Raw genomic sequence first — 24993 nt, 5'->3', positions numbered from 1 at the left:
AACACTTTTAGATTGGTTCTGACGCTTTGTCCTTCAGTTGCTGCTGCCTGTGACAACGGAGCCCTGTTCCACCCGGCTACCCGGTGTGACGGTAGAGACGATTGTGGGGACAACAGTGACGAGAAGAACTGTGGTGAGTTTCTCTCACACTGTCATCACTGACGACTCGAACAAAGTGTGCATAGCACTGAATTATTTATTAGGAATGGTATTGCGACAACTAAATATGTAATGCGACAGTAACGTCAATTAGGGGTCCCTGGTTCATTGCGATACCCTTTAGTCGTATTGCATCTTATCTTACAGGGTTCAACACAAATACATACACAACGCTAAAAGTCGACTCTGATTAAAACTAAATACACGAATATGTAACTAAATCTTAAACCAGCTAAGCTCTCTCATGCGCAGGGTTGGTGTTTATTTGTAACTTAAGAGTTAGAACGGAGAACAGAACCTTAACCTAGCCTGGACTTTCTGTGGCTACCACAACACTAACCTAACCATGCTAACATTTCAAAGCTCTGAAATACTCCTTTTTAGGCAAAACAGTTACAATGTAACGTCATATGTCCACAGACTGTTACTATCTGCACGACAAAGGAACAAGCTACAGGGGCCGTGCAAACCGAACTGGATCCTGTCAGTTCTGGACATCTCAGTACCCCCACATCCATAACCACACTCCCCAGGCCTACCCATCGGCAGGGCTGGAGCAGAACTACTGTAGGAACCCGGACGGGAAGGACAGGCCGTGGTGCTACACAAACAACACCCTCATCAGGTGGATGCACTGTGATGAAGTCTTCGCCTGCGACGGTATAGCTACTATTTAACAAATGCCCTGTCAGCTTTGAAACATCACACATCCACAATTACATAACGACCACCGTCGCAATGATGGTTTTAACTTTTAGTTACCATTTAAGTTACTGTTGGCAAATAAAAGCTAGTCGCGTCTACTAACAAGAATATGACTTCTAATCCTGTCATCAAACAGCATATTTTTGACACCTTTTTAATCTTTTCAATGACTCTTCCGTATGACATAATTATAAGAAACACAGCCACATTCATGTAAAGATCCATATCTATGTGGAACAGTTTGCCACATCGGATACAAACGGCAACACGGAGCAGGTTTAGGCAGGAGATGCTAAGGCATATGTGTATAAGTTAGTTAATTTTAATGATGATGATGTAGTAAGTTTATGTAGTCTGTCAGATGTATGTTGCTGTACTCCAGGAAGAGTAGCTACATACTCACTGTAGTGAAGGTAATAAAGTATCAGTATCAGTCAATTTTTACGTTTCAATAAATCATATTTCTCCCGTTTGTTTTATATATCCAGCCGTGCCAACCCGATGCTTCTACGCAATTGATAAGGGAAGGAGCTACGCAGGGCACATGAATAGGTAAGATTAGATACATTTCTAATAGCAGGATGCAACATGTCATACCTTATTTAACAGTCTCAACAGTGATGGTACAGGGCTATTTTGATAGCGAGTGGTACGACAGGGCACCATAGTCCTTTTATCGGAGTTCTAAGGTTTCGGCCATTTTCCTGTCGTCGTTCGTTAGGCACGTCGTGACTTCTTTTGTTCCATGAGGATCAGCCTGTGACCTGTTCAAAGAAGTTGTTCAAATTGGCTGGCTATTTTTGTCTCTTGGGATACAGGCTATATCAATGTTATAATATTGTGGCGTCGCGTTGGGGTAGTGGCAGGGTGTTTGGTCCCAAAACCCGGGTTCGAATCAGGGGTTCCCTGATTTGTCCCGTTGACGTTGTGCCCTTGGGAAATGGATTTTACACGACTTTCCCCACTTTCCACCTTACTCAGGTGAAAATGAGTACCTAGCTTCGGTTAGGGACATCTCTCGGATAGGACGTTAAATGGAGGTCCCGTGTTTGAGGAGAGCCACACCTCAAGCACGTTAAAGAGCCCAACACACTTATCGATAAGAGTAGGGGTCCCAAATACAGCTTTTCGAATGAAGAAAAGGTAAACATTGAAGAGGTGATTCTCTGTGTGCGGTTGTCAACCCGCAATCCTTTACGACGTTGGCGTTCCGACTGCGTTGTGTCGGCGCTGATACATTGTTCTCCTTTGACTTCAAAATTCAGCCTCAGGAAATCAAATGACCATGTCGTGAATGGTTAATTCTGTATCCCGCTACAGGGCAGGGGACTGGGTGTGTCAGAGATGGGACTCCCAGTCCCCCAACAGCCATCCCCACACACCAGAGGCTCATCCTGATGCAGGCCTGGAGGAAAACTTCTGCCGTAACCCTGACAACAAGGAGCGGCCATGGTGCTACACCACGGACCCGTCATTGAGGTGGAGCTTCTGCGACATTATGGAATGTGCCGGTAAGCACAACTGAAGACTACAATGTATTCTTATATATGCAGATCTACAGTTTAGACATCGTTATGATCAAAGGGCACTATCATCATCATCATCATCATCATCATCATCATCATCATCATCATCATGTTATTACAATGTGAATGGTCAAACGTCAAATACTACCGTTGTTCATATGAATTTGAAATAGAACTCATAGAAAATTTATGACCATATATATATTTTGTTGCAGTTGGTTGCATATGCATTGATAATCGTTCATTTGTTGCTGTCTCATGTCATTCTTAGACCCTACATCCCTGGACTTCATGGGACAAGAGTGCAAGGGATCATATACCTGTGGAAAGCAAATCGTAGACGAACTCAAACTCCCAGACTGTTTTTGTGACGATGACTGCAGCTTTTTCGGCGACTGCTGTGAAGATGTCGAGTGAGTAATTATATGCATTTCTTATAGATAGGAAATATGTTGATAACAAAAATCGGAGGTCTGCACAAGAAAGCACTGCAACTTGTGTTGCTTGTCGCAAAGGAAGTTGTATCAATGGGCTTGACCATATATGGCGTATTCACATGACGGGCTCTTTGGTGTCAACGGCATAACTCAATGAATAGGGGGATGATCTGTATCATGACCATGAAATGTGATGTAGTTTATTTTTTCAGTAGCGTGTGTGTGTGTGTCTGTCTGTCTGTGTGTTTGTCTGTCTTTTGGTGAACAAGATTCCATCAGAACAGTTTAAAAATTGCATGGGCGTTTTTGTCAAAACTTTCCGAAGAGGGTAACCCAAGGAAACGACTTTTCTTGATTCTTTGCATGTATGTAGGTAGCTTATACAGATATGTTCAAAATGAAACACAGATTATTCAAAATAGGATGATATTTGCCTAGTTAATGTGAAAATTCTATCATTATAGCAGATTTTCCACGTATCTCTTGACCAGGAAATGTTGTGGCTTTGATCTTTAGGTGGCAGATAGCATTTGACGTTAGGACAAAGTGGGGAGGTTCGAAACCCCCCTCCCCTTACATTAACTTTTGGAACTACATGGGCGTTTTGTAAATTTATTCCAAAGATGATAACTGAAGAATGAAAATACGGATTTCACATCATATTAGGCATACAGGTAACTTAGGCAGATGTACACATGCTGATATATTTTATGAAAATGGCTTCATTTTCACAATTAATAAGGCAGTTCTATTATTCCTATGTTTCCCATAACTGGACTTCAATACATGTAGCGCATCTAATCTATGCCAGGTGGAACATAAACAGATACCGAATATCTTAATGAAAAAATCATTTGCACATTCAATACAAATATGGCAAAACCACTTAGTGATAAATGATATGATGACAATCTTTTATTTGTGACATGTGCAAGCTAGTTGTAGGTGAACATCGCCATGTATAGATGATGTAAATGAGTAAGTCATTAACATAGTATAAAGCTCTAAACATTTCATGGAGGTATGAGGTCGAACTCTAGTTATATTCTCCTCATACTTCATAACAATGACAATGACATTAAAAGATTGGATACAGAACTTTTGCCTCTTATGGAGGTTCTGCGGGGAAAATTGATATTCCCAGTTAGAGATTCTACACATTTATGCAGTACTATTAACTAGCTAAAACAATAGCCATCAAATAGCATGCAATTTCATAAATTTTATCATAGCAGTCTAGATTTCCTTACCTTTAATCATGTGATTCTATGTCAATTTTATTGCACCGACCACAGAGTGGACAGCTCAGCTCAGCCACCACCCGACTACTACCAGCAACAGTGGAGGTGTCTGCCTGGCTATACTGTCCTGCAAAGCCAGGCACGCACACTTTTGACGTCCTCTTGGGTGGTTGCTGGCTGCCCCGATGAATGGAAGGATGGCTTCACAAGGGATCAGTGTTTAAAACAAGTTGGTACCTTCAACCCTAGGGACACGGTTTACAGGATACCTGTTAGGGGAAATGATACATACAAAATCCCCTACAGAAACATGTTCTGTGCTCTTTGTAACAATGTGACAATATCAGAAGCGTCTACTTGGATGCCAGAACCTGTGTGTTCTGGACAGCTTAGTCCTTCTGCACAAACCTCTGTAGGTACACAAGAGAACATCAACATTCTCCGTACTCTTGGTCTTAAAGACGTGGAGGGTTGCCTTGGTGCAAACAAACTAGAATTCCAGATTCCCAATGCGAGACTATGCCTTGCACCCAAGGCATATTCTACAAATGGACATTGCGATATGACTGCCTGCATGTCCTACACCTATCCTGTTTTCAGTAGATATAAGAACTACAGAAATATACACTGTGCTCTTTGTGAAGGACTTTCCCTTACGGCAACCACTTATTTAAGGTGTGGTACTGCTTTCGGTAGAGGTGGGCCATGGAATGTGGACATTGGTTTAATTCGTCCCGAATTAATGTCACTAACTCGTCTATTCAACTTTGATGTTAATGAAAACAGTCCCAACAAGTGCCCTTCTGACACTGTATACGACCCCTTTGTAGACACGTGCCGGCATTTCTCGTCCGCTAGCAGCAGTCATGGCTCATCAAACACAACCAGTCCTTTACAAAACTGCAGCGAACCCGCTTTGACGTTCACAGCTGATGAGTTCAGCGTCCTTCCCAATGGCAGTGTCCTCCTCTTGAGTTCAAACGTGTCCTGCCCAGCTGAGCAGGTGGCCCTTCTGAACACAACAGCATCGATCTGTGGGGAGTGCATACTGGAGTACTTCTCGAAGGACGCTCAAACAACCATCAGTCCGGATCCTGCCCAGGGTTGGTTAACCTTGGGCCTTGTGATAGTGTCTGCCGTAGCCGTGGCCGGTTTCGTGGTCTACACTGTTTGGTCTGGCCAGTGGGAAAAAGTCCCGGAAAAACTGAAGGTCCAGATGATAGTATGCATGGCTCTTGCTGAAGTCATGTTTGTGGTACGTTTGTTTGTCCCTCCCGGCCAAGTCTGTGCAGCGTATGCAATAGGGCTGCACTATCTTTTCCTGACAGCCTTCACGTCCATGAACGCACTAGCTGTGGATCTCTTTCTTACGTTTCGCGATGGCTTAGAAAGAGTGGCATTATACAAGTACCTCTTGTATACCTGGCTGATGCCTGTGCCTGTAGTCGTGATGGCAGTGATTGTGGAATTCTGCAGTTCTGTCAGGGTGGGGTACGGAGAGCACTGCTGGATCGGCAATCCGACGGCCAGTCTGGTGGCATTTGGAGCTCCTGTCTTCTGCATCCTTCTGGTCAATGCCGCCTTGGTCACTTTTGTCTTGCTGACCATACGGAAGTCATTTAAGATAGCCGATGTTGCTAAGTCGCGCTCAGGCATCAGCAAGGCCTGGGTCTACCTGCGTATTTCCTTTCTGGCGGGGTTCACCTGGATTCTCGGCTTCATCTACCCTTACGTCAACAGCAGGGTTCTCGACTACATCTTCATTGTGCTGAATGCTTCTCAGGGCCTTCTGCTGGCAGTCGCGCTGACAATGACGTCGAAGGTAGTGCAGAAATGGAAGTCTGCGATCAGGGCACGCTTTGGTCTTGGAGAGCCTCATCACAACAATGGAGCAACCGCCACTTCCAGCAACCGGCGGGCTGCAGCAGGTGGTACTGAGGCAACGGCAGGTGGAACCGCTACAGACATACCCATGGCAACTTTGGCCGATGTGGAGGAGAACAGGGCACGCCTTCCTCTGGCTGAAGTTATTCAGCACAATGGAGAAAACTCCACTGCCAGCAACGGGCTAAACACCGCAGATGGGGCTGAGGCATTGGCAGGTGGTATCGGCTCTGCTGCAGAGATACCCATGTCAACTTCGGCCCATCTGGAGGAGAACAGGGCACGCCTTCGTCTGGTTGAAGCTCATCAGGACGATGAAAAAGCCGCCCCTGCCAGCAACCAACAGGATACAGTAGATGGGGTTGAGGCAAGTCCAGGTGGGACCGGATCTGCTGCAGACATGCCCACGACAACTTTGGCCGATATGGAGGAGCTAGATACCGATGTGGAGGAGAACGGGGCACAGCTTCATCTGGCTGAATTTCATCAGCACAATGACGAAAACGCCACTCCCAGCAACCGGCGGGCTACAGCAGGTGGAACTGAGACAATGACAGGTGGGACCGCTACAGACATACCCATGGCAACTTTGGCCGATATGGAGGAAAACAGGACACGACCTCGTCCGGCTGAAGAAAACGCCCCCGCTGCAGAGATACCCGTGTCAACTTTGGCCGATGTGGAGGGGAACACTGGTGGAGATGAAAAGGAGACTTGTTTCTAGTCACACCACTAACAGCAACAGAAATCAACAATTGAAGATACGTGCACCCGAAAAGTGTACAAGCAAATCACATCGATTCGTGCATGACGAGCTCAACGAACAAAACAGTTCTAATACCATAAAATCTTTCAAAGTCCCCAAAGTTCGCGCTTGTTGCTCTTCTAAACGGGCTTGCTTTTACGCTTGACTAGAAATTAGTACTGCTGATGTCAGAAGGAGAAGATACCATCAATGCTATACATTAAAGAACATTATCGAATCGGAAACTTGCCTGTATGGAAAAGACTTGATCAAAATGACAGAGAATACTGGAGACGAAGCTTTGTGAATGCTCCAACTTAATGAGTATTACTATTTATAGAGAGATAGTTGTCAGTACAAACTTCTCTGTTTTCAAATAGCAGTGAAGAATGCGCACTGGGCCACTTTCGAAGGCTTATTAAGAATGTTATGTCGCAAAAAAAAACTTTCTAGAAATTTTAAAAAGCTCTGAATGGTACAGCATTGAATATAAGGCAATCTAGTAATACCCCCTTGGTGCCCCTTGAGGACTAACTCTGAAAAATACCTCTATTGATTAACCACGCGGTGCCACTTTTAATGAGCCACGCGGTGACACGAGCAAATTCCCACTATTAATGAGCCACGCCGTGTCGCGGGTGCCACGAAACTCGAGACAATGTTGCCCGTAAACACCAGGGCTGTATGTATGACATACAACGACAGCATATACTTATGCAGACGTATCTAATCATGAGTCAGAACCGAATATATACTTTCATAGAATAAAATCCTTCTTTTGTGCAGTACCATGCTCCCGATGACTCAATGTATACATCCAAACCCTTTATTGCTCGCCGATGTTTATACTATGGATGTTCATACATATAAGTTAACACTGATAAAAATTCACTACTATAGTGGACCTCATACCAAATTCCACTCTATTAAAGAAGCCCCTGATTGTTTACCAGAAGTTCCGGCATGTACCACATGTAGAAAAATGCCCATAAAACCCAGTTGATGCTGTTGTGAGATGCAAATTTATCTTTATTCTTTATTAAAAATTGCAACAAGACAATACAAAGTGGAACGCTAGACAGAGAAGCTGATGTTGCGGACCACTCAACATTACAACTTACAATACAACAATAAAACACTTAGGCAATTCATAGAAGGATACAATTTAGAATGATTTATCAAAGTTTATGTTCCATGAGGAAGATGCTTCTGTTAGTGCATGAACCTATCATGTGCAGGAAAGCAATTTACGTTTCCTATTTTTCTTGCTGAAAGATGAATCATTTTATACAAACAATTGTACCTAATATGGTAGGAGTTTATTTATTAAAGATTTTTTATGGTATACAAATAGCATTTATCTGCAATATAAGATACCAAAAAAAGTGTGTATCTGATAATTGTTCATTGTTTGATTAGCAACAAATTTCTGTATACTGTTAACTGTTGTAATAGAGAAGCCACCATGTAGCCAGAGCTAGATAATGGTCATTTATTATGGATTACCTACTGTCAAACAAGGACACTTAATGCCCTCCCCGCGGGCGAACAATATAAGCTCCTGTATTTAAACAACAGATTTAATAACGAAAAACAAAGGATGTTGTCTGAAAAGTCTGTCACAAAAATCATATCCAGATGAATGAGTAACTGTTTTCATGCGTGCCAAGCAAGAAGTTTGGAGAACTTTAGATTTCGCATTTAATATTTTCAGATACAGAGCTCGATCACTCAACGGAAAAGTCATACTGTGTAAAATTATCGACATTTGGTTTGAATAGATTATCATATTCCTCATACGTACTTATTGATATGTACATGATATGGCTAGGATTCTGAATAGGTTTAAATTGTACATTGTTCATCTAGGATAGTTGCTTTATACACCTTATGTATTTCTTGGTATTAGCAATTAAGCAGACTGGTTTAGCATTGGTAGAATGGTAAATGAAAAAAAAATTAAAATGTGACGTGTGCTATATTGGAGGGCTGGAAACTTGTAGGTGATCAACATTAGTTTAACAATGGTCCACAGTTTTGTTTTTACCTTTTGATGTTAAATGAGAATCATTTCATGTTTTACATTTTGCATCTTCTAGACCACGTGTGGTCATTTGTGCATTTAGCCCATCTGGGCAGGAATATGGAATAAATACTATCATCATTATCCCTAAATCGCTTATAAAAAGGAGCTTGATGTGTTAAACGTATTTGCTACATGTATGGCTCTTTTAGATAACAACTTTAAACTCATAGGATCTGGAATTGCTTACCACTTCCCCTTATTTGTTCGCTATAACGCTACTAAGCTGAAGAGGGACGACCCTCATTCCCCGTATCACTAAAACCAAAGCACATATTGTACTATGAATAAAGATGAACGAAGGTATACAGCGGGATTTCAACAACATTATAGAACCAAAAACACCAACACTTTAATGTGCAGTCACATCTTTAATCAACCATAAAATACGTAACTTAACAGACATAACGTTAATGCTCAGCAGACACAATACTGCATTGATAACAGACAGTGCAAAGTCTGTGCCGCACCTACGCCTAACTGATGTCAGTGTAAAAATAGTTGTACCACTAAACTATGATAATCTTTTTTTCAAACCGTCTACATTACAATTTTACATACATTTGTATACAGAAATATGCATCATTCTCTGGTAACAGGGCATTTCTTTTTTATGTTCAAATCTGACCGACCGTCTGTACAGATACACACATCGATGTTCAGGAACTTAACCTTCAGCCCTCTGAAGTAGCCGCCTGGCACCCAATTCCCTACTGGTTGCAGAGTCAGGTAGCAGGGAGAAGGTTAAGAATTCCTACGTATAGTAAGTGTGTGACAGTATCATATATACAAAGTTAACAGAAAGCGAGTTTGACACAACTGAAATGTTCCAGATACGACCTTTAGTTGACATAACTTAAGCAGTATCCAGGCGTCATTGACAACGTACATCCATGAAAAACATCAAAACCATTGAAAATTGCAAGCATAACATAAATGATTTGAGGCAAAGCATGTGTCTTTACACTTTTTTTAACAATTTAAGATACAAAAATTCTAAATAGCAGCAATTGACAAAGTAACAGCAGCAGATCGGCATAAAAGCATAAGCGACACGAGTTTCTGGGAGTTGTCGTCAATCAGTTGAGCAATTTACAAACGATGACCAGTCCGAGGTGCCACATTGCGGACAGAACAGGTACTGCAGTGGCTCCGTTCTCTGAAACAGAAACGTGTCATCAAGTTAGAGAAATCTGCTAAAAACGATAAAACAGTCATTTAAGCTACACATGTATGAGGTAGCCTCTATCAGACCAACTACCCCGGCTAAAGGAAAATATTTACCAGGGAAGTTTGGCCACCATTTGGTTTCATTCACAGGCGTAGAGGGTTTCATTTGCAAGCGTGGGCCATGGAGTGACTTTCCTGGCCAATGGACATTATTCCTTATTTTGTCAAATTCTACGATACATACACCTATAGGACCTTGTGGAGGCTAGCACTGAAGCAAAACATCGTCTGCTGAATGCAATGACAGGGAAGACGTTAAAAAAGGAAGAAACTTTAACTGTGTAGCAGTGTAAAACTCAATGTTTCCAAACTTTCTTACAAAGCTCAAAGAGCTATAATTCAACATAGTTTTAGGTACACATCAGTATCATTTTTTCTAAAAACGCTCAAAGTTTATTTCACATTGATGAAGACAGTAGACAGGTTGCTGAAACGTCTGCAGATAAAATGATAAGTCTGTGTAACGTTACCTAAGAAAACTATGTTGAATGGATTCACGAACCTGAAGAAACTAATATATTTACGGCTCTAAGAGCTGTATTTGCCCCAACGGCTGTGAAACCTAAGCGTTTTTTGTTGCTTTTTGGACGGTGAATAAAAATCTCTCGCCATACTCTACACATAGGAAAACGGCGATCATAGTTACCGCAGTTGTCCCCTGCATAGCCCTCCGGACACACACAGCTGCAGTCGTCCTGAGTTGTGTTCAGGTAGCCGCTGTTTTCACACAGCTTCCCCTCGCAGCACACGTCACCCCAGGAGTCGGTAACGATGTCTGAAAAGAAGGTACAACTTGAGTTTAACACAGGTCTTGATTTATCAAGTATTCTGTATGGTATCTATGATGTGTAAGTGTCTGTGTGTGTGTGTCTGTGTGTTTGTGTGTGTGTGTTTGTGCGTGTGTGTGTGCGTGCGTGTGTGTGTGTGTCTGTCTGTGTGTTTGTGTGTGTGTGTGCATGTGTGTGTGTTTGTGTGTGTGTGTCTGTCTGTGCGTGTGTGTGTGTTTGTGTGTGTGTGTGTTTGTGTGTGCGTGCGTGTGTGTGTGTTTGTTCGTGTGGGCGTGCGTGTGTGTGTGTGTGTTTGTGTGTGTGTTTGTTCGTAACAGGAACCTATTTCTGAAACCAAGTTTATAAGAAAGAAGCGTAAAAAGATAACTCAGTTCGCAATTCTTACAATGTGATAAGCTCTTCTGATACCATAATCTATCATTTGTTTTGATTACGCCTTGCTGTCTTATGTTTTACACATGTTCGTAGCAACCTGAATTCTATTTCATAACCCATATGAAAAATGTTAGCAATTCTTATAAAACTGAAGGATGTCATCTGATACTTTTAGACCTTAGCAACTTTGTTACTATTGACAGAATTATGCTCTTTTGGCGTTGCCCAAAATATCTCAAACAGTGTCTGGTTACCGTACGCATAAACAATGTCCTAGATATCCCCGTCCCTTAGTAAGTGTCAATTCCATCGCGATGCCAACGACATTTGACCTTTGTGACGTCAATACTCCAATCGGCTACACATCTTACGTGTTGTGAGTCTTGAGCCGATTGGGGAATTGACGTCACAAAGGTCAAAGGTCGTTCGCATCGCCGACTATAATCTCAGAACGCCGCGAAGTTCAAATGCATGTTGTAACAACGCTTATCTATGACGGACTAGACTTAAACAAGTCAGAACTGGTCTTAGTGGTATATTTAACATACGGCATTATGCTTTGCGAAATTAAGTTTAGTCTGCCTTTAACGGCGTATAGGCAGGCCACACTACAAAATGCAAGAAAAACGACGCATTCACAATCAAAACATGCGGAGCTGTGCTATCTAGCCCGCCATATCTAGATTGCAACAGATGATACTAGGAACTTGCCACATTGTCCGCAGAACTCCCTGCACTGCGCAGTGACGATCTCCCCGATGGTGGCGTCCGTGCAGTACTGCAGAGTGGGCCAGCCGGGGCTCCGGCCGCAGTTACGGTGCCAGTCCTTACATACAACTGGGAAGCAAACAGAGGCAAAGATCATAGAATTAATGGATGAATGAATGAATGAGGACCTTTATTGTATGTTCGTGTCCCGAGAAGCTAGATACAGGTCGTTTAAATAGACCTAACTAACATGTAAATGACATATACAGTGAAATATATACAGTACATAGTTTAAACAGACATGGTAGACGAAAGTGATAAGCTAAGCTAATCCTGTAAAGTCAACTTCTTCTCGCTTCTTTGTACATGTGTATGTGTACATGTATGAACAGATCATGTTTCTTATACAACAGTTGTCCAGACGCAACAAAAATATGAATTTATCCGTTGCGTTTAAATATTCAAAGTATAGGAATTTCTCATTAATACATTTGAAAAGAATATTTCTCTCTATATCGTAAAGTTTACAATCTAATGACGTCTTCTTAAGGAAATTATTACATATCAAGTTCAGACACTATAGATTTTGCAAAGCAAAAGACTACAAAAGTAAGTAAAGTCTAAAGATTGGAAGTCTGTAACGTTCCCCGTCTATCTATTTGAAAAAGATTATTTGGAAGTATGTAACGCCCCCCGTCTATCTAGTTTCATGAATCGGCAGAAAATTCGCAAATACAAATGTACATGTATGGTTTTACGCAGTACTTGCTTACGTACTAGTGTTTAAACGAAGATACATTTCTTATGTTGCTTGTCAACAAATGTGTTGTTTATGAAAGCAGGTACACTTTTATGCTAAAGGAACAGAGAAGAATTATTCACCAGAGCAGTCCAGTCCGTCCCAGCCGTCCTTACAGTCACACTGGCACTCAGCCGCGTCCTTCACGCCACAGTTACGGCACGCCATGGGACAGGCTGCGGCAGGGTAGGAAAGAACTAACGGTTATCCTTATTGTTTGATTCCTAAGTTCTCGTATATACAACAATAAAGAGACATAAACCTATCTGAAAGGGATTTGAAAAAAAACAAAACATTTTGCTATTGCTTGGTCGAACAAAACAGTGAGAGCTCGCGTCACCACCGATGCATATCAACTTTTACACTTATCAGCGCCATCAGGAGCGCCCAAAGAACAGTACAAATACGTTTAAGTAGTTTTTAGTTTTTAGAGGATGAGACTAGGTAAAGGCAAAGGTAAGTTTTTATCGAAAGTAAATGAAAAGTTACTTACTGCAATTCTTTGTGGGACAGTCAACTGAAAGAGAAAACAGAGAACATTTATTTCTATAAAATGGCTAATTGCCCATAAGCTATCATTTTTAGTTCACTTGGCTCATACATGTATTTTCGTAACAGATAAAGTTTATCACAGCAGTGCTTAAGTTAACGTCGATGTTTACCTGCGTACGTAATAATTTAATTTTGACACTTAAGAGTAAAGAACAATTTTACCAATACTTACTACAGAAGTCGTCCTCACACCACCCCGCTCCCCTTGCGCACAGGGAACACGGCGGGCCGGTTTTGAACGGCTTCGTACCTGCCGTGTTGCCTCTGGACGGGAAAATGGAGTTCAACACTCTTCATCTAGCTCTTTTTATTAGATTAGTTTACTGTTTTTGTCAATAATTACCAATAGTTAAACTCTGATGTGCGTAAGTTGCAATACATTGTGCACGTTACAATTGTCGCGCAATTAAGTTCTTCATGTTCATTATTTACGTGGCAATAACAACTATTCTTCTAAATTTGAATATATCTAAGCTACTGATTGTGTAGTACTTTTGTATTCCTGCAAAGGACAACCTTTCACAATAGCCAGCGGCTAGTTGGGATACATTTTCATTTTTTCATAGCTTTTTAGTTTTAGTTTATCAGTAAACCTTGGCTGCAAAAATATTCACATGACCATGTCAGTCAAACAAATAAATGAAATGAAATTAATGACTGAAATGTATGTCAGTCAAAACAATAAATGAGAATAATAACTGAGGTTTATGTCAGCCAAAACAATACATGAAATGAGACTAATAACTGAAGTGTATGTCAGCCAAAATAATACATGAAATAACTGAAGTGTATGTCAGCCAAAACAATACATGAAATGAGACTAATAACTGAAGCGTATGTCAGCCAAAATAATACATGAAATGAGACTAATAACTGAAGTGTATGTCAACCAAAACAATACGTGAAATGAGACTAATATAACTTAAGTTTATGTCAGCCAAAACAATACATGAAATGAGACTAATAACTGAAGTGTATGTCAGCCAAAACAATACATGAAATGAGACTAATAACTGAAGTGTATGTCAGCCAACCCAATAAATGAAATAAAACCAATGGCTAAAGCGTATGTCAGCCAAACGAATAATTGAAATAAAATGAATGACTGAAATGAAATGAAATGAAACGCTAATGGTGAATCACGTTTCCACCTTACCCCGGTCCGTAGTTGCAGACGACGTAAGTCCCGTCACCTGCACACGTGTGAGACCCGCAGCCCAGCGCCTCGGACTCCGCCCACACAAGCTGCGGCAGAAACACGGGAACAACAGTAACGTTAAGAAGGGATCCCAAAGAAGCAAGACTTTAGAGAGACCTTTAAGCGCGCGTTAAACATTGACAGATCTCTTGATCTTTCGATGAGCGGTCAACGACCTCCAAGGTCTTCCGATGATATCTAAATGATCTTCAAACGATCTTTCAGTTGCATGGATGACCAATGATTTTTGGTCTCTCAGCGGTTGACCAACAGCCACCGTCCTGACTTTAATTAGTCAAGTGAAATGGAATGTACAGGCGATTCGCTACATTGACATTATATGTTACGTGTTGTGAAACGTCGAAAATTGCTAAATTAAAGCATCTTCTTTTTTGTTAAAGATTACAAGTAAAATTTTTGACAAACATTTAAGCCTTACACACAACATAAAAAAAGATTGCTCTGGGGAGCTTTCAAGACGAATTCTATGTCTCTTCGTCAACCCGGTAATAAAGTCAGATCTCGTCTTGGAGTTCCCTTGTCACGTGACTTGATGTTGATTATCACGTGACAAGAGACAGTCATATACAGGCTTGAAGTAGTGACGCCCCCTGTCCCTGTTTAAGGTACTGCGTTGTCTGCAATTAAAATTCATTTTCGTCATCAAAATCAGTCGATAATATCCCGAAAAAAAAACACTTTTAAGATCATTTACATGCTCCGTTACGAAAGGCTGATATCAAAGATGAACTTTATTGATAAGTCCGTCCCTACTTGAGTGTAATGGGTGCAGGTCCGTCCCGACTGACAGGAGGCGCTGTTGTAGTTATAAAACTCCACCTCGTCAAACCACGCCTGCGCAACCGAGTTGTAGTCCCCGACAGACGACCCGCTGGTCTTGAAGATGTTCTGACCTATGGAATAATGACATCAACGGTATTTATATAGTTGTATATATGTAATAAACAGCGTTAATCCACACAATTAATTTCTGTAGTTAAAAAGAAGTCTGCTTGGGGACAAGCTTATACATGTACCACTTTGTATATGTCACAAGGCCGACAGAACATTGTGACCAGAACTGTATTGTTTCCACAATACTGTCCTTAGATTTTGAAGAGAGCTACATATAGCACATTGATCAACCCACCACACTGAAGAGAAGGGGTGCGTCATAGTGTCTGATTGAAGAAACCAATCAGTTCAAGATTCCCATGTGAGTCGTTCATAATAGTTTAGTTTATAAGCCGAAGTATTCAGATGAAATAATGGAAAGGTATTGTTTTCACCAATGTTGCCTCCGAAAGCAGAAGACCCCGACGTTCCGCCATGTCCGGTTGTGCAGGTCTCCGCCCAGGCCTGCGCCAGAGTTGCCAGCTCGCTGTGCCAAGTCTGCAAAATAAACGTTCGGAAGACGTGTTAGTAATTGTTTGACTACTTGTGCATGTTCATTTATCGTTGATTATGGCCTGGCTTTGCAAAAGTGATAGAAGTCCCGGCGACTTGGCATGATTGATAAGCCACATCCGGAAATCTCAGGATTGGTTACACTAAAATAACATGTGGTCTGGGTTGCCGGTGGAAATATTCGTTGGTGTTCTATATAGTCTGTATGTCATGGCTTGGATTTGCAAGAGTGAAAGAAGTTCAAAAAGTTATCGGAGACGGAAGGCTTCTTTGTGGCTGATGAGTCCCATGCGCGAATCATAGGATTTGTTACAGCTGCCGTCTGCTGGGTTGGCGGTTGAAGTATTCGTAGGTGTGCCCCATGATCTCTATGGCTTGGCTTGGCTTCGCGAAAGTAAAAGACGGTCGGCAAGTTTGCGGTGACTGTAGGCTCTTTATTGGCTGATGAGCCTCATGTGGGAATCGTACTGTTTGTTGCAGGTGAGGATGATGTCTAGGTATGCGTTTGAAGTATTCGAACGTTCGATCTAGCGAGAGGAACCGGACTCTTCAGAAATGTTATCTCGATGTCAACATCGAAATGTTCTCTCTTGCATTTGTCTCCCCGTCGACATAGTTCATAGTTCACATCATTTAAAATGCCTTTAGGTAAGCGCAGGGATTAGAAATACTTCTCCACAGACGTTCTTTGATACAATATTTACATGTAACCCCATGGCTCTGTTTGTTGCTGCCGTTGCTTGGGGCATGTTGACAGTAATAAGGACGTGCGAAGATTCATCGATTCTCATTAACCTGGATGACATCACTGCGGACCCATATATACTCAGGCAACCGTACCGTGATTTAACAATGGGGGCATGTGTGATCTATGTTACTTCAGTAGCTATAGGAGCCGTTACATAACACTCCTGGTTCGGTGTGTTACCCACAGTAATAAGGACGTACAAAGATTCAGCGATTCTTGCTGCTGTCACTAACCTAGATGACATCACTCCACACATCACACTCAGGCAACAGGACCGTGATTTAGCAATGGGGGCATGTGTCCTTTGTGTTTCATCGGTAGCTAGGAACACCCCTGGTTCTGCATGTAGCCCTTTGTGGGTTGTTAACTTGAAAGGCTTTATTAAAATCAATATTTGGGGTCGGTTAAGATTGTGAACCTGGGATGTTCCTGTAGCTCAACTGGCAGTAGCCTCACAGTTGAGCTTCTAGGTGTAATACCCCGGTTCAATCCTAGGAACGGCACCTCGGTTGGAGCTGCACCCGTCTTTCGGAAGGGACTTAAAATGGAGGTCCCGTGTTCCAGTTGGTGCCTCCAGTATGTTAAAGTATGTTAAACCCATCCCTGTAAAATATCCCCTGCTCCTGAAACAGTGCGAATATTTGCCGCCCTTTGTTTCTCCCTGTTTCGCTGTGTTCAAGGAAATAAATGTTCTTATGTGCACTACAATGGTCTGAACGAAGACTGTGAACTGTAGTCAGGATGAAAGATGATAATTACGTTTGTTGCACGTAAATGTATTTCCTGTGGTCTGGCATGTGCACGTAATAATCATTACATATCGCGCCGCACTACAAGGGTCGACTCTAGTAGGAACAACAACGTTCTTTTAACTTTCACGGTTTTCAGGGTTCTTGCTAACGATGATTACCACAAATTCATCTTATAACGGACGTTTAGAAAGGGACTATTTTGAAGGCAAAGTTTATGGATTAGTTTACAAAAGTTTCTACAGACTTTGTCTATTGAGAACAGCCAGGTGCAAAAAAGCGCGCTTCCGTTGAATCTTTATAGAACCAAACGTATCATTTTGAATGATCGGCTGAGTTACGTGTAATCTGGCTTAATGTTGTGTATCAAGGATCCCTCCCACGGACAGGGTAAAGCACGTGACACACGGTAAGTTTAGTTGAACCTGAAGTTTTAAGTCACGTAGATTTAAGACAGGGGATTACTGAGTTTACTTACACGTTGGTGCGAAAGCAAGAACTGGGACGAATACAAAGGAAGTACTATACGGGGGCCTAAGTTTGGGTCCATTTAGATTTAGGGCACCGGATTATAACGTTCATATACTATTAGGTGCAAATATAGACATCGGACTAATGTTATTAATGTAACCAGGGTCATAGTAAAAAAGGGTTCCCTTGTACTAAAACTATAGGTCTCGTCCTGTAATTTCAGTTGAACCTGAAGTTCTAAGTCACGTAGATTTAGGGCAGGGGATTAGGGAGTTTACTTACACGTAGTTGCGAAAGTGGGAACTGGGGCGTGTACAATGGAACCACCGGTACATTATGGTCCGTATGGTAAACCTGAAGTTTTAAGTCACGTAGATTTAGGGCAGGGGATTAGGGAGTTTACTCACACGAAGGTGCGAAATCGGGAACCAGGACGCGTACAATAGAAACACGGGACCTTGTGGTACGTATGTTGAACCTGATGTTTGGGGATCGGTAGATTTAGGGCACCCAGATTAAGAAGTTTATATACAGGTGTGCATGTAGATATTGGGCTAATGTTATTAATTTAACCAGGGTCATAATAAAAACGGGTACCCTTGTACTAAAACTATAGTTCTCGTCCGGTAATTTTAGTTGAACCTGAAGTTTTAAGTCGCGTAGATTTAGAGCAGGGGATTAGGGAGTTTACTTACACGTAGGTGCGAAATCGGGAACCAGGACGCGTACAATAGAAACGCTGGACCTTGTGGTCGGCATGTTGAACCTGATGTTTAGGGATCGGTAGATTTAGGGCACCCGGATTAAGAAGTTTATATAGGTGCGACTGTAGGTATCGGACTCGGTCAGAGTCTCAAGGGGTATCCTTTCTCTATTCCGTCAGTGGAACATGAAGATTTAAACCACATAGATTTGGAACAAAGGATGAGGAAATTTGCGTAAGTACCGAAGTAGGAAATAGATTAATATCACTCAAGAAAAATCCCTCCGGTTCAAACAAGTTTCACTGTGCACGTGCTTTCTGTGCATTGAACCCGAGTGCAGTAGATTTAGGGCACCGGATTAAGAAGTTTATATAGGTGCGAATGTAGATATTGGATTAGTATAATTTATCACACAGTCACAGAAAAAAAAACTATTCTTCTTGTATTCCTTCTGTTCAACATGAAGGTTTAAATCAAATAGATTTAGGGCAATGGGTTCGGAGGCCTAGATTTGCGTGCCGATGTAGGAACTACATTAATATCATTCAAGACAAATCCCTCCAAAAACAAGTATCGATGTGCACGTGTTTTCCGTACATTGAACCTGATGTAGATTTAGGGCACCGGATGGGAACGTTTATATGGATTAATATCATTTATTACACGGTCAGAGTAAAAATAGGTTCCATCTGTGCAACGTGAAGGTTTAAATCATATAGATTTAGGGCAGTGGGTTCGGAGGTTTGCATTCCGATGTAGGAACTACATGGATATCACTCAAGACAAATCCCTCCGCCAAAAGCAAGTATCGATGCGCACGACGTGTTTTCTGTACACTGAGTCCGGTATCTGGGGTTCTGTAGATTCGGGCACGGGATTAACAAGTTTTTATAGGTGTGAATGTATAGGTGTTGGACTAATGTTATCAATTAAAATAGGGTCATAGTAAAAACGGGTACCCCTTTGTTTCGTAAATTGAACCTGAAGGTTTAAGCCACGTACACAGCGTTAGGGAAATGGATGGGAACGTTTACATAGGTGCTGATGTAGGAACTAGATTAATGTTATTTAAGAAGAATCCCTCCCACGATGAAGGTAAAAACAAGTTTAATTCCGTACATTGAACATTGATTTTTGGGGTTTTAGGTTAGATTTAGGGAATGTGATTATGAAGTTTACCTACTAGGTGCGAATGTAGCTACTGTAAAAGAGCCGCTGTGCGGGGTATAAACCACAGCACATCATGAACGTCTGACGTCTTACGGCGTGATGAGATTTAAAAGCTTTCATATTTTTTCTTTGTTTGCTTGATTGTTTGAATCTTTATTCATTTATTTAATATGAAAAAATTCCCAGTCGGCCTGCAGATTCCTTGTCATTAAGGTCATGAGTGGAGTGGTATATATGAAATGTTCGATCGCCTTACTTGAATGGTCTCATACCCCCCAGCCGCGAGAAATTCGCTTATGTAAACTTCTCGTATTGTAAATCCATACAACAGAATAGCCTGTGTTTATCAATAAAATCCTTCAAACGCTGAGTGGCTTCTCTGTTCAAGTTTTCATGTAATCTTACATAACCCTTTCTCTCATACAATAAGTTATCTCTTTCGTTTGTTGTTCTCGTTTTTGCCACTCTCGTAATATCAACCGTCCAATGGCAATGAAGAAAGCCGCCATTTACTGACAAGTGGTTCGGTTCTCTGTGAAAGTTTGTTAAGCGATTTAACGCACACTATGTTGTAAAGGCGGAAGACCGCCAGATGAGGAGAGCCTTCAGTGAAAGCTATGCTGTCCCGACGGCTGACTAAGCTATGGGAGAGAGTGAGAGAGTGAGTGAGTGATGTTGTAAATCCAGCTAGTAAATAGCCCTTCTGTATAATCTGGTGTAACGTAAGACTCTGTATTCTTACCCGGCGGTGCCAGCATTGAACCCTTCTGTTGTGGACGCTCTTTTATCCCGATAACGATTTACGGGCTCAGACTTTATTGATTGATTACCGTTGGATTTGGCATTTCTTTGTTACCTTACATACGCATTTGTTTCATAAGGTACATCACCTCTTTCTCTTGTTCTTCAACTTTGTCATAGTAGTTGGTCTAAGAAAGTCACAGTCTAATCTAAGAAGCCGGCATTTGCTGAAAACGCTTTTATTTGTTCTCTGTGAAAGTTTGTTAAGCGATTTAACGCACAATACGTTGTAAATCCTGCTAGCTAATAGCCCTTCTGGATAATCTGCTGTTACACAAGATTCGTATTTTTACCAGGCGGTGCCAGTATTGAACTTTTCTGTTGTGGAAGCTCTTTTATCCTGATAACGATTTTCAGGCTCAGACTTATTGATTAATAACAGTTGGACTACTTATTGATTAATGAAAGTTGGACTCGGCGGTAGGCTTAACATTACAAACAACCCCGCAGAGATAAATGTGGTACAAGCATAATTATCGGGCACCCAGGGCGATCAACATGCCTGAAGGAATTAGCGACCTATGATTGTCGTCTGATGTTGACATAAGGTAGATTAGAGAAGCAGTCGGGTCATGTGCAATGTGTCCTTGTTGGTAGCAACGACGTCAACTCTGACTGACTAGTGAACCAACGCAGAGAAACAGTCAAGCCGCCCTCTCATGCTTAGGTCACATTTCCAAAGCGGGGCCCGGCTTGCGGGAACGTATAATATAAAATACAACAAAGGGCACAAAGCGTAAGAAATTTACTCCTAGCTAGAAATTGTGTATTTTCTTGATATGCATATTTTATTTTTCGTTTTCGCAAACATCCCGACCGGGTCCCGGCTAGGAAATGTGACCCTGGGTCCGCGGCACGCTGGCGGTCTCGCTGCGTCCAAAACTGGATTTGTGTTACCCTTGACTTAATGATGGGAACATCATTCAAAACGTACAAATATGACCAAAAGACAACAAAACACACAAAACTTAAAAAGATTCGTTGTTGTCGATGAAATTCGTTGAGTGCTTTGTTCTCGATTCGATCGGCCACAGCGACGCCGCCAGCGTGCCGCGGATCCAGTGAGAGGGGGCTTTACTCAAGCAACTTGTCACTGACGAGAGATCCTCAATGTTTCCTGAAACGTCTGACCGTTTCCAAAAACTATCGGCTGCCTGAGTAACTGTTACCTTGTGTATACCATCACCTGGATGTCTAACGTTTATCGAGCTAGTGAAGTCATTACGTATGCGAAGGGTGCCGACGTTTCCGAAATACGTGTGAAAGTTTGAAGATATTTTATCTTTTAAGAATTGAAGCAAACTTCACAAAACGATAAAAGCGAAAATAGAGAGGCTAGTGTGACAATTTTTTTCTTCTGATTTTCGTAATGAAACAGCGTGTGTGTTGGAACATTCATACATTTCCCGTCATTTTTCTTCCGAGTTAAAAAAAAAAAGAAATACGCCTTTTCCCTAGGTTTTAACATGCAATTTTTTCCTAACCTTAACTCCAACGAAGATCCCGAATAACTCCTTTTCAAACGGTTAGAAGAGGAAACTACGGAAACGCATCGAGCATGAGGACCGCGTTTTTTTTACTTTAGGTACTACATAGTTGATATTTGAGTAATATCATTAGTTGGAGTGAAGAACGGCACTCTTCCCCTAACAGACTTTAGTAGAGACTTTAGTAGAGAACAGGCAATACCGCATTCAGTTGGCTAATTGGTCTCATTAGGAACAAGAAAACCCCGCTCTACTTCTACACACCCAAGTTCAATCAGCTTGCGTACATCGTTGTTAAGACTCACAGAGCCGACACATGTACAGTGGCACACGATCTAAAGGATGTTCCAACCGTTAAACCAACACAGGCGCGCACTTGACATAAACGTTTGGATGGAGTGAGGAAAGTGGCGTAAAGTGCCTTTCCCAAGGGCACAACATCGGTGGCGTGTCAGGGGACTCGAACCCAGGCCTGGGTTCTGGGCCAAACACCATAACCGCTACGTTAACGTCAACATGCCAACAAGAACAATTCCGTGTTTATTTTCGAGGGGTTGTTTGGCATTAGTTTAGCATTAGTTGTTACATGTGTTTTGTTTTAGAATTAGAGCAACTACTAGTATTACGTTTATGTCAAGTGCGGACACATGTACACACGTTCTCAAGGACGCTTCTGGTCTTTCAACCGCTAAAAACTACACACACGCGCACTTGACACATATTCAATGGATGACAGACGACGTTTTTACGCTGATTAGAGTGCAAGACAAAGCCAAACAACCCTCCGAAAATGAACGCTGAACTGTTCTTGAACATTGAACTGTGTTTTTCAACATTTAAACTGTTTTCTGAACACTTTGAACTGTTCTTGAACATTGAAGGGTATTTCTTTTTTGCTTTGCAGTACCATGCCGTAGTCTGTGCTGGACTGACGGACAGGTAGTGACAGTAGTACTTAATAATACAGAACAGGTTTAGAAATCACTTCTATTTTAATTTTGGACAGATAAAGACAACGTGGCACTGCACTCAAGTTTTTATAACTTATTTTGACAGCGCCACATACAGAGAACTGTAAGCTTGATAGCCTTTTAGAGGCCATATATGGGCAGTGGGCTGTTCTTTTACCACCTTCTACCTCTCCAACTTAACTTAGGTACCCATTTTACCACCTGGGTGGAGTAAGGGAAGTTGTGTAAAATGCCTGTTCTAAGGATTCGAACCCGGGACCACTAGGTTCCGGGCCAAACACTTTTCAGTTACGCCAAACGACCCCACGGGAAAATCACTTTGAAGGTGAATGTAGGCACATCTATAGTACAGTTAGTGATTTGGAGTCACGGAGTTTGACATCACTTTCATTGATCCGCCGTGGTCGCGCTATGACACGATGCACGCACGGTGTGTATGATTAACCAACGTTTGGATATACTTCAGAACCATGCCACAGCCACAAGGTAAAACACGCATCGGTGTTGCTATGTAGTGCAGTTCTGTGTTATACCGGGAACCGGTTACTAGTGAGACACGTAAGATGAAATATACAAACGAACACCGTGCGCTGGTGTCATCACTAAGGATGATAGCGATGCCTGGTGCCTTGAGAATCAGTCTTATTTGAGAACCAGTCTACCTAGCTACGTATTTGTAGTAAAGTGAACAGATCTATGGCTGTTGTATCTATCTATCTAGAGACATAAACATAGCTAGGGCTGCCTTACTAGTCTGTGGCTATTATAAAAAAAGGCTAGCTCTGCTGGCATGGATGAGTCATGACATGTAGCATCTAAACAGAAAAAAATTGACCAGAAAAAGAATGTAAGTACAGTAGTATTACATATTTTCAGTCGTATTTACAGCATGTACAGTGTATTCAGTAAGAATCTATAGAATCTAATTTGTACTTACCATAGACTCCATGTTGGCTGCCCCCACCCCCTGACGGAGCTCGCGATGTTTCTCTAGCAGAACCTCTTCTTCACTCGCCGTCAAACTGCCGGCTGCAGACGACATTCCCGACACGAAAATCACCGCGAGCGATAAAAAGGTGCCCGCATGACGAAAGGGCACCGGTATAAACATTACAGTTACAAGTTCTCGCTACCTTTCACAACGTCTAAGTTCTTGCTCGATGTAGGGATGTTTCAGGCACAGGGTTGTCGCGCACATGGGACAGCTGGACAACTCGCAGAACGGCAGACCCGGATTTCTTTATATACTCGGCTCAACCGATTAATAAAAAAATCCCACTCCCTACTTCTGTTGCTGGGCCGTACCGGGTTGAACCTAGCCTCCTTTGTAGACTTTTAGGAGCGCCAGTGTTTGCTTTTTTTGGAGAGCGATCATTCGTGACGTTTAACATAGGCCAGATTCCATAAGTGCTTTGGGAGACAGTTTCCGCGCCGAGAGATTTAGCAGACCTCTTTGGGCGCGGAACGTGACCCATGTTGAAAATCGTGAATCAGCGCCCCTCGCTAGAAGTCTGCAAACCAGGCTAGACCTACTACCCCGTGACCCGCTTGAAATATCGTACCACAAGTTTGTCGTTAAGGGTGCGCTGTATAAACGGTACATATAACGACAGCCAATGACAGGAACTATTGTGCAGAAATTCATCTAGATGTTCTGTTAAACAAGTCCTTGATTTTAGTCGCTGCTACAACTGGTTAATACGACAGGCTTGGTTGTTTATAAATATCTATTTGAAATTATTAAAATCAATATTAAAGGGGCCGCTACAAATGTCTATATTTGTATATACTCTTTTAATCCTAGAATAAACGAATGGCAAAATTAAGATAACATACGAACACAGGAGCTCATTATGTGGCAAATATATATTTTTTTGTCAGTAAATTCTTCTTCTTCTTTATTCAAATATCAAACACTTAGACAAAACATGCCTGGAAGGCGAAAATATTTCCTTCTGCGTAAATATAATTCCAAAGGGTACTTTCAACTTCTAACTAGCTCAAAGACATTGTGTCAGTTACTGATCTGTTACAGATACAAACCACTTCAATCAA

General features: G+C 41.8%; 2 protein-coding genes across 2 annotated transcripts; one reads left to right on the top strand and one right to left on the bottom strand.

Annotated features, from left to right (window-relative positions):
* The first annotated feature begins 569 nt into the window (after positions 1-569).
* Positions 570-8872, top strand: LOC136434757 (uncharacterized). Its single transcript, XM_066427797.1, has 5 exons — positions 570-819; positions 1353-1416; positions 2185-2375; positions 2662-2803; positions 4123-8872. The coding sequence occupies exons 1-5, from the start codon at positions 570-572 to the stop codon at positions 6674-6676; spliced, it is 3201 nt and encodes a 1066-aa protein (XP_066283894.1). The 3' UTR covers positions 6677-8872.
* Positions 8873-9172: 300 nt separating this feature from the next.
* LOC136434443 (cysteine-rich venom protein pseudechetoxin-like) lies at positions 9173-24272 on the bottom strand. The gene is made up of 10 exons (XM_066427240.1): positions 23876-24272; positions 15720-15822; positions 15205-15344; positions 14389-14477; positions 13405-13496; positions 13174-13197; positions 12764-12856; positions 11885-12010; positions 10657-10785; positions 9173-9939 (listed from the first exon to the last, which is right to left on the bottom strand). The coding sequence occupies exons 1-10, from the start codon at positions 24047-24049 to the stop codon at positions 9860-9862; spliced, it is 1050 nt and encodes a 349-aa protein (XP_066283337.1). The 5' UTR covers positions 24050-24272; the 3' UTR covers positions 9173-9859.
* Positions 24273-24993: the final 721 nt, after the last annotated feature.

This window comes from Branchiostoma lanceolatum, chromosome 5 (genome assembly GCF_035083965.1).
Source record: "Branchiostoma lanceolatum isolate klBraLanc5 chromosome 5, klBraLanc5.hap2, whole genome shotgun sequence".
NCBI lineage: Eukaryota > Metazoa > Chordata > Leptocardii > Amphioxiformes > Branchiostomatidae > Branchiostoma > Branchiostoma lanceolatum.
This window is presented reverse-complemented; position numbering and strand designations above follow the sequence as displayed.

Coding starts and splice junctions, on each gene's coding strand:
- LOC136434443 (XM_066427240.1), bottom strand. CDS start 24,049: ATGTTTATACCGGTGCCCTTTCGTCATGCGGGCACCTTTTTATCGCTC. Junction 13,198..13,404: donor GTGTGAGGACGACTTCTGTA/GTAAGTATTGGT, acceptor TTTCTCTTTCAG/TTGACTGTCCCACAAAGAAT. Junction 12,857..13,173: donor CTGTCCCACAAAGAATTGCA/GTAAGTAACTTT, acceptor ACCCTGCCGCAG/CCTGTCCCATGGCGTGCCGT.
- LOC136434757 (XM_066427797.1), top strand. CDS start 570: ATGTCCACAGACTGTTACTATCTGCACGACAAAGGAACAAGCTACAGG. Junction 820..1,352: donor TGAAGTCTTCGCCTGCGACG/GTATAGCTACTA, acceptor TTATATATCCAG/CCGTGCCAACCCGATGCTTC. Junction 1,417..2,184: donor TACGCAGGGCACATGAATAG/GTAAGATTAGAT, acceptor ATCCCGCTACAG/GGCAGGGGACTGGGTGTGTC.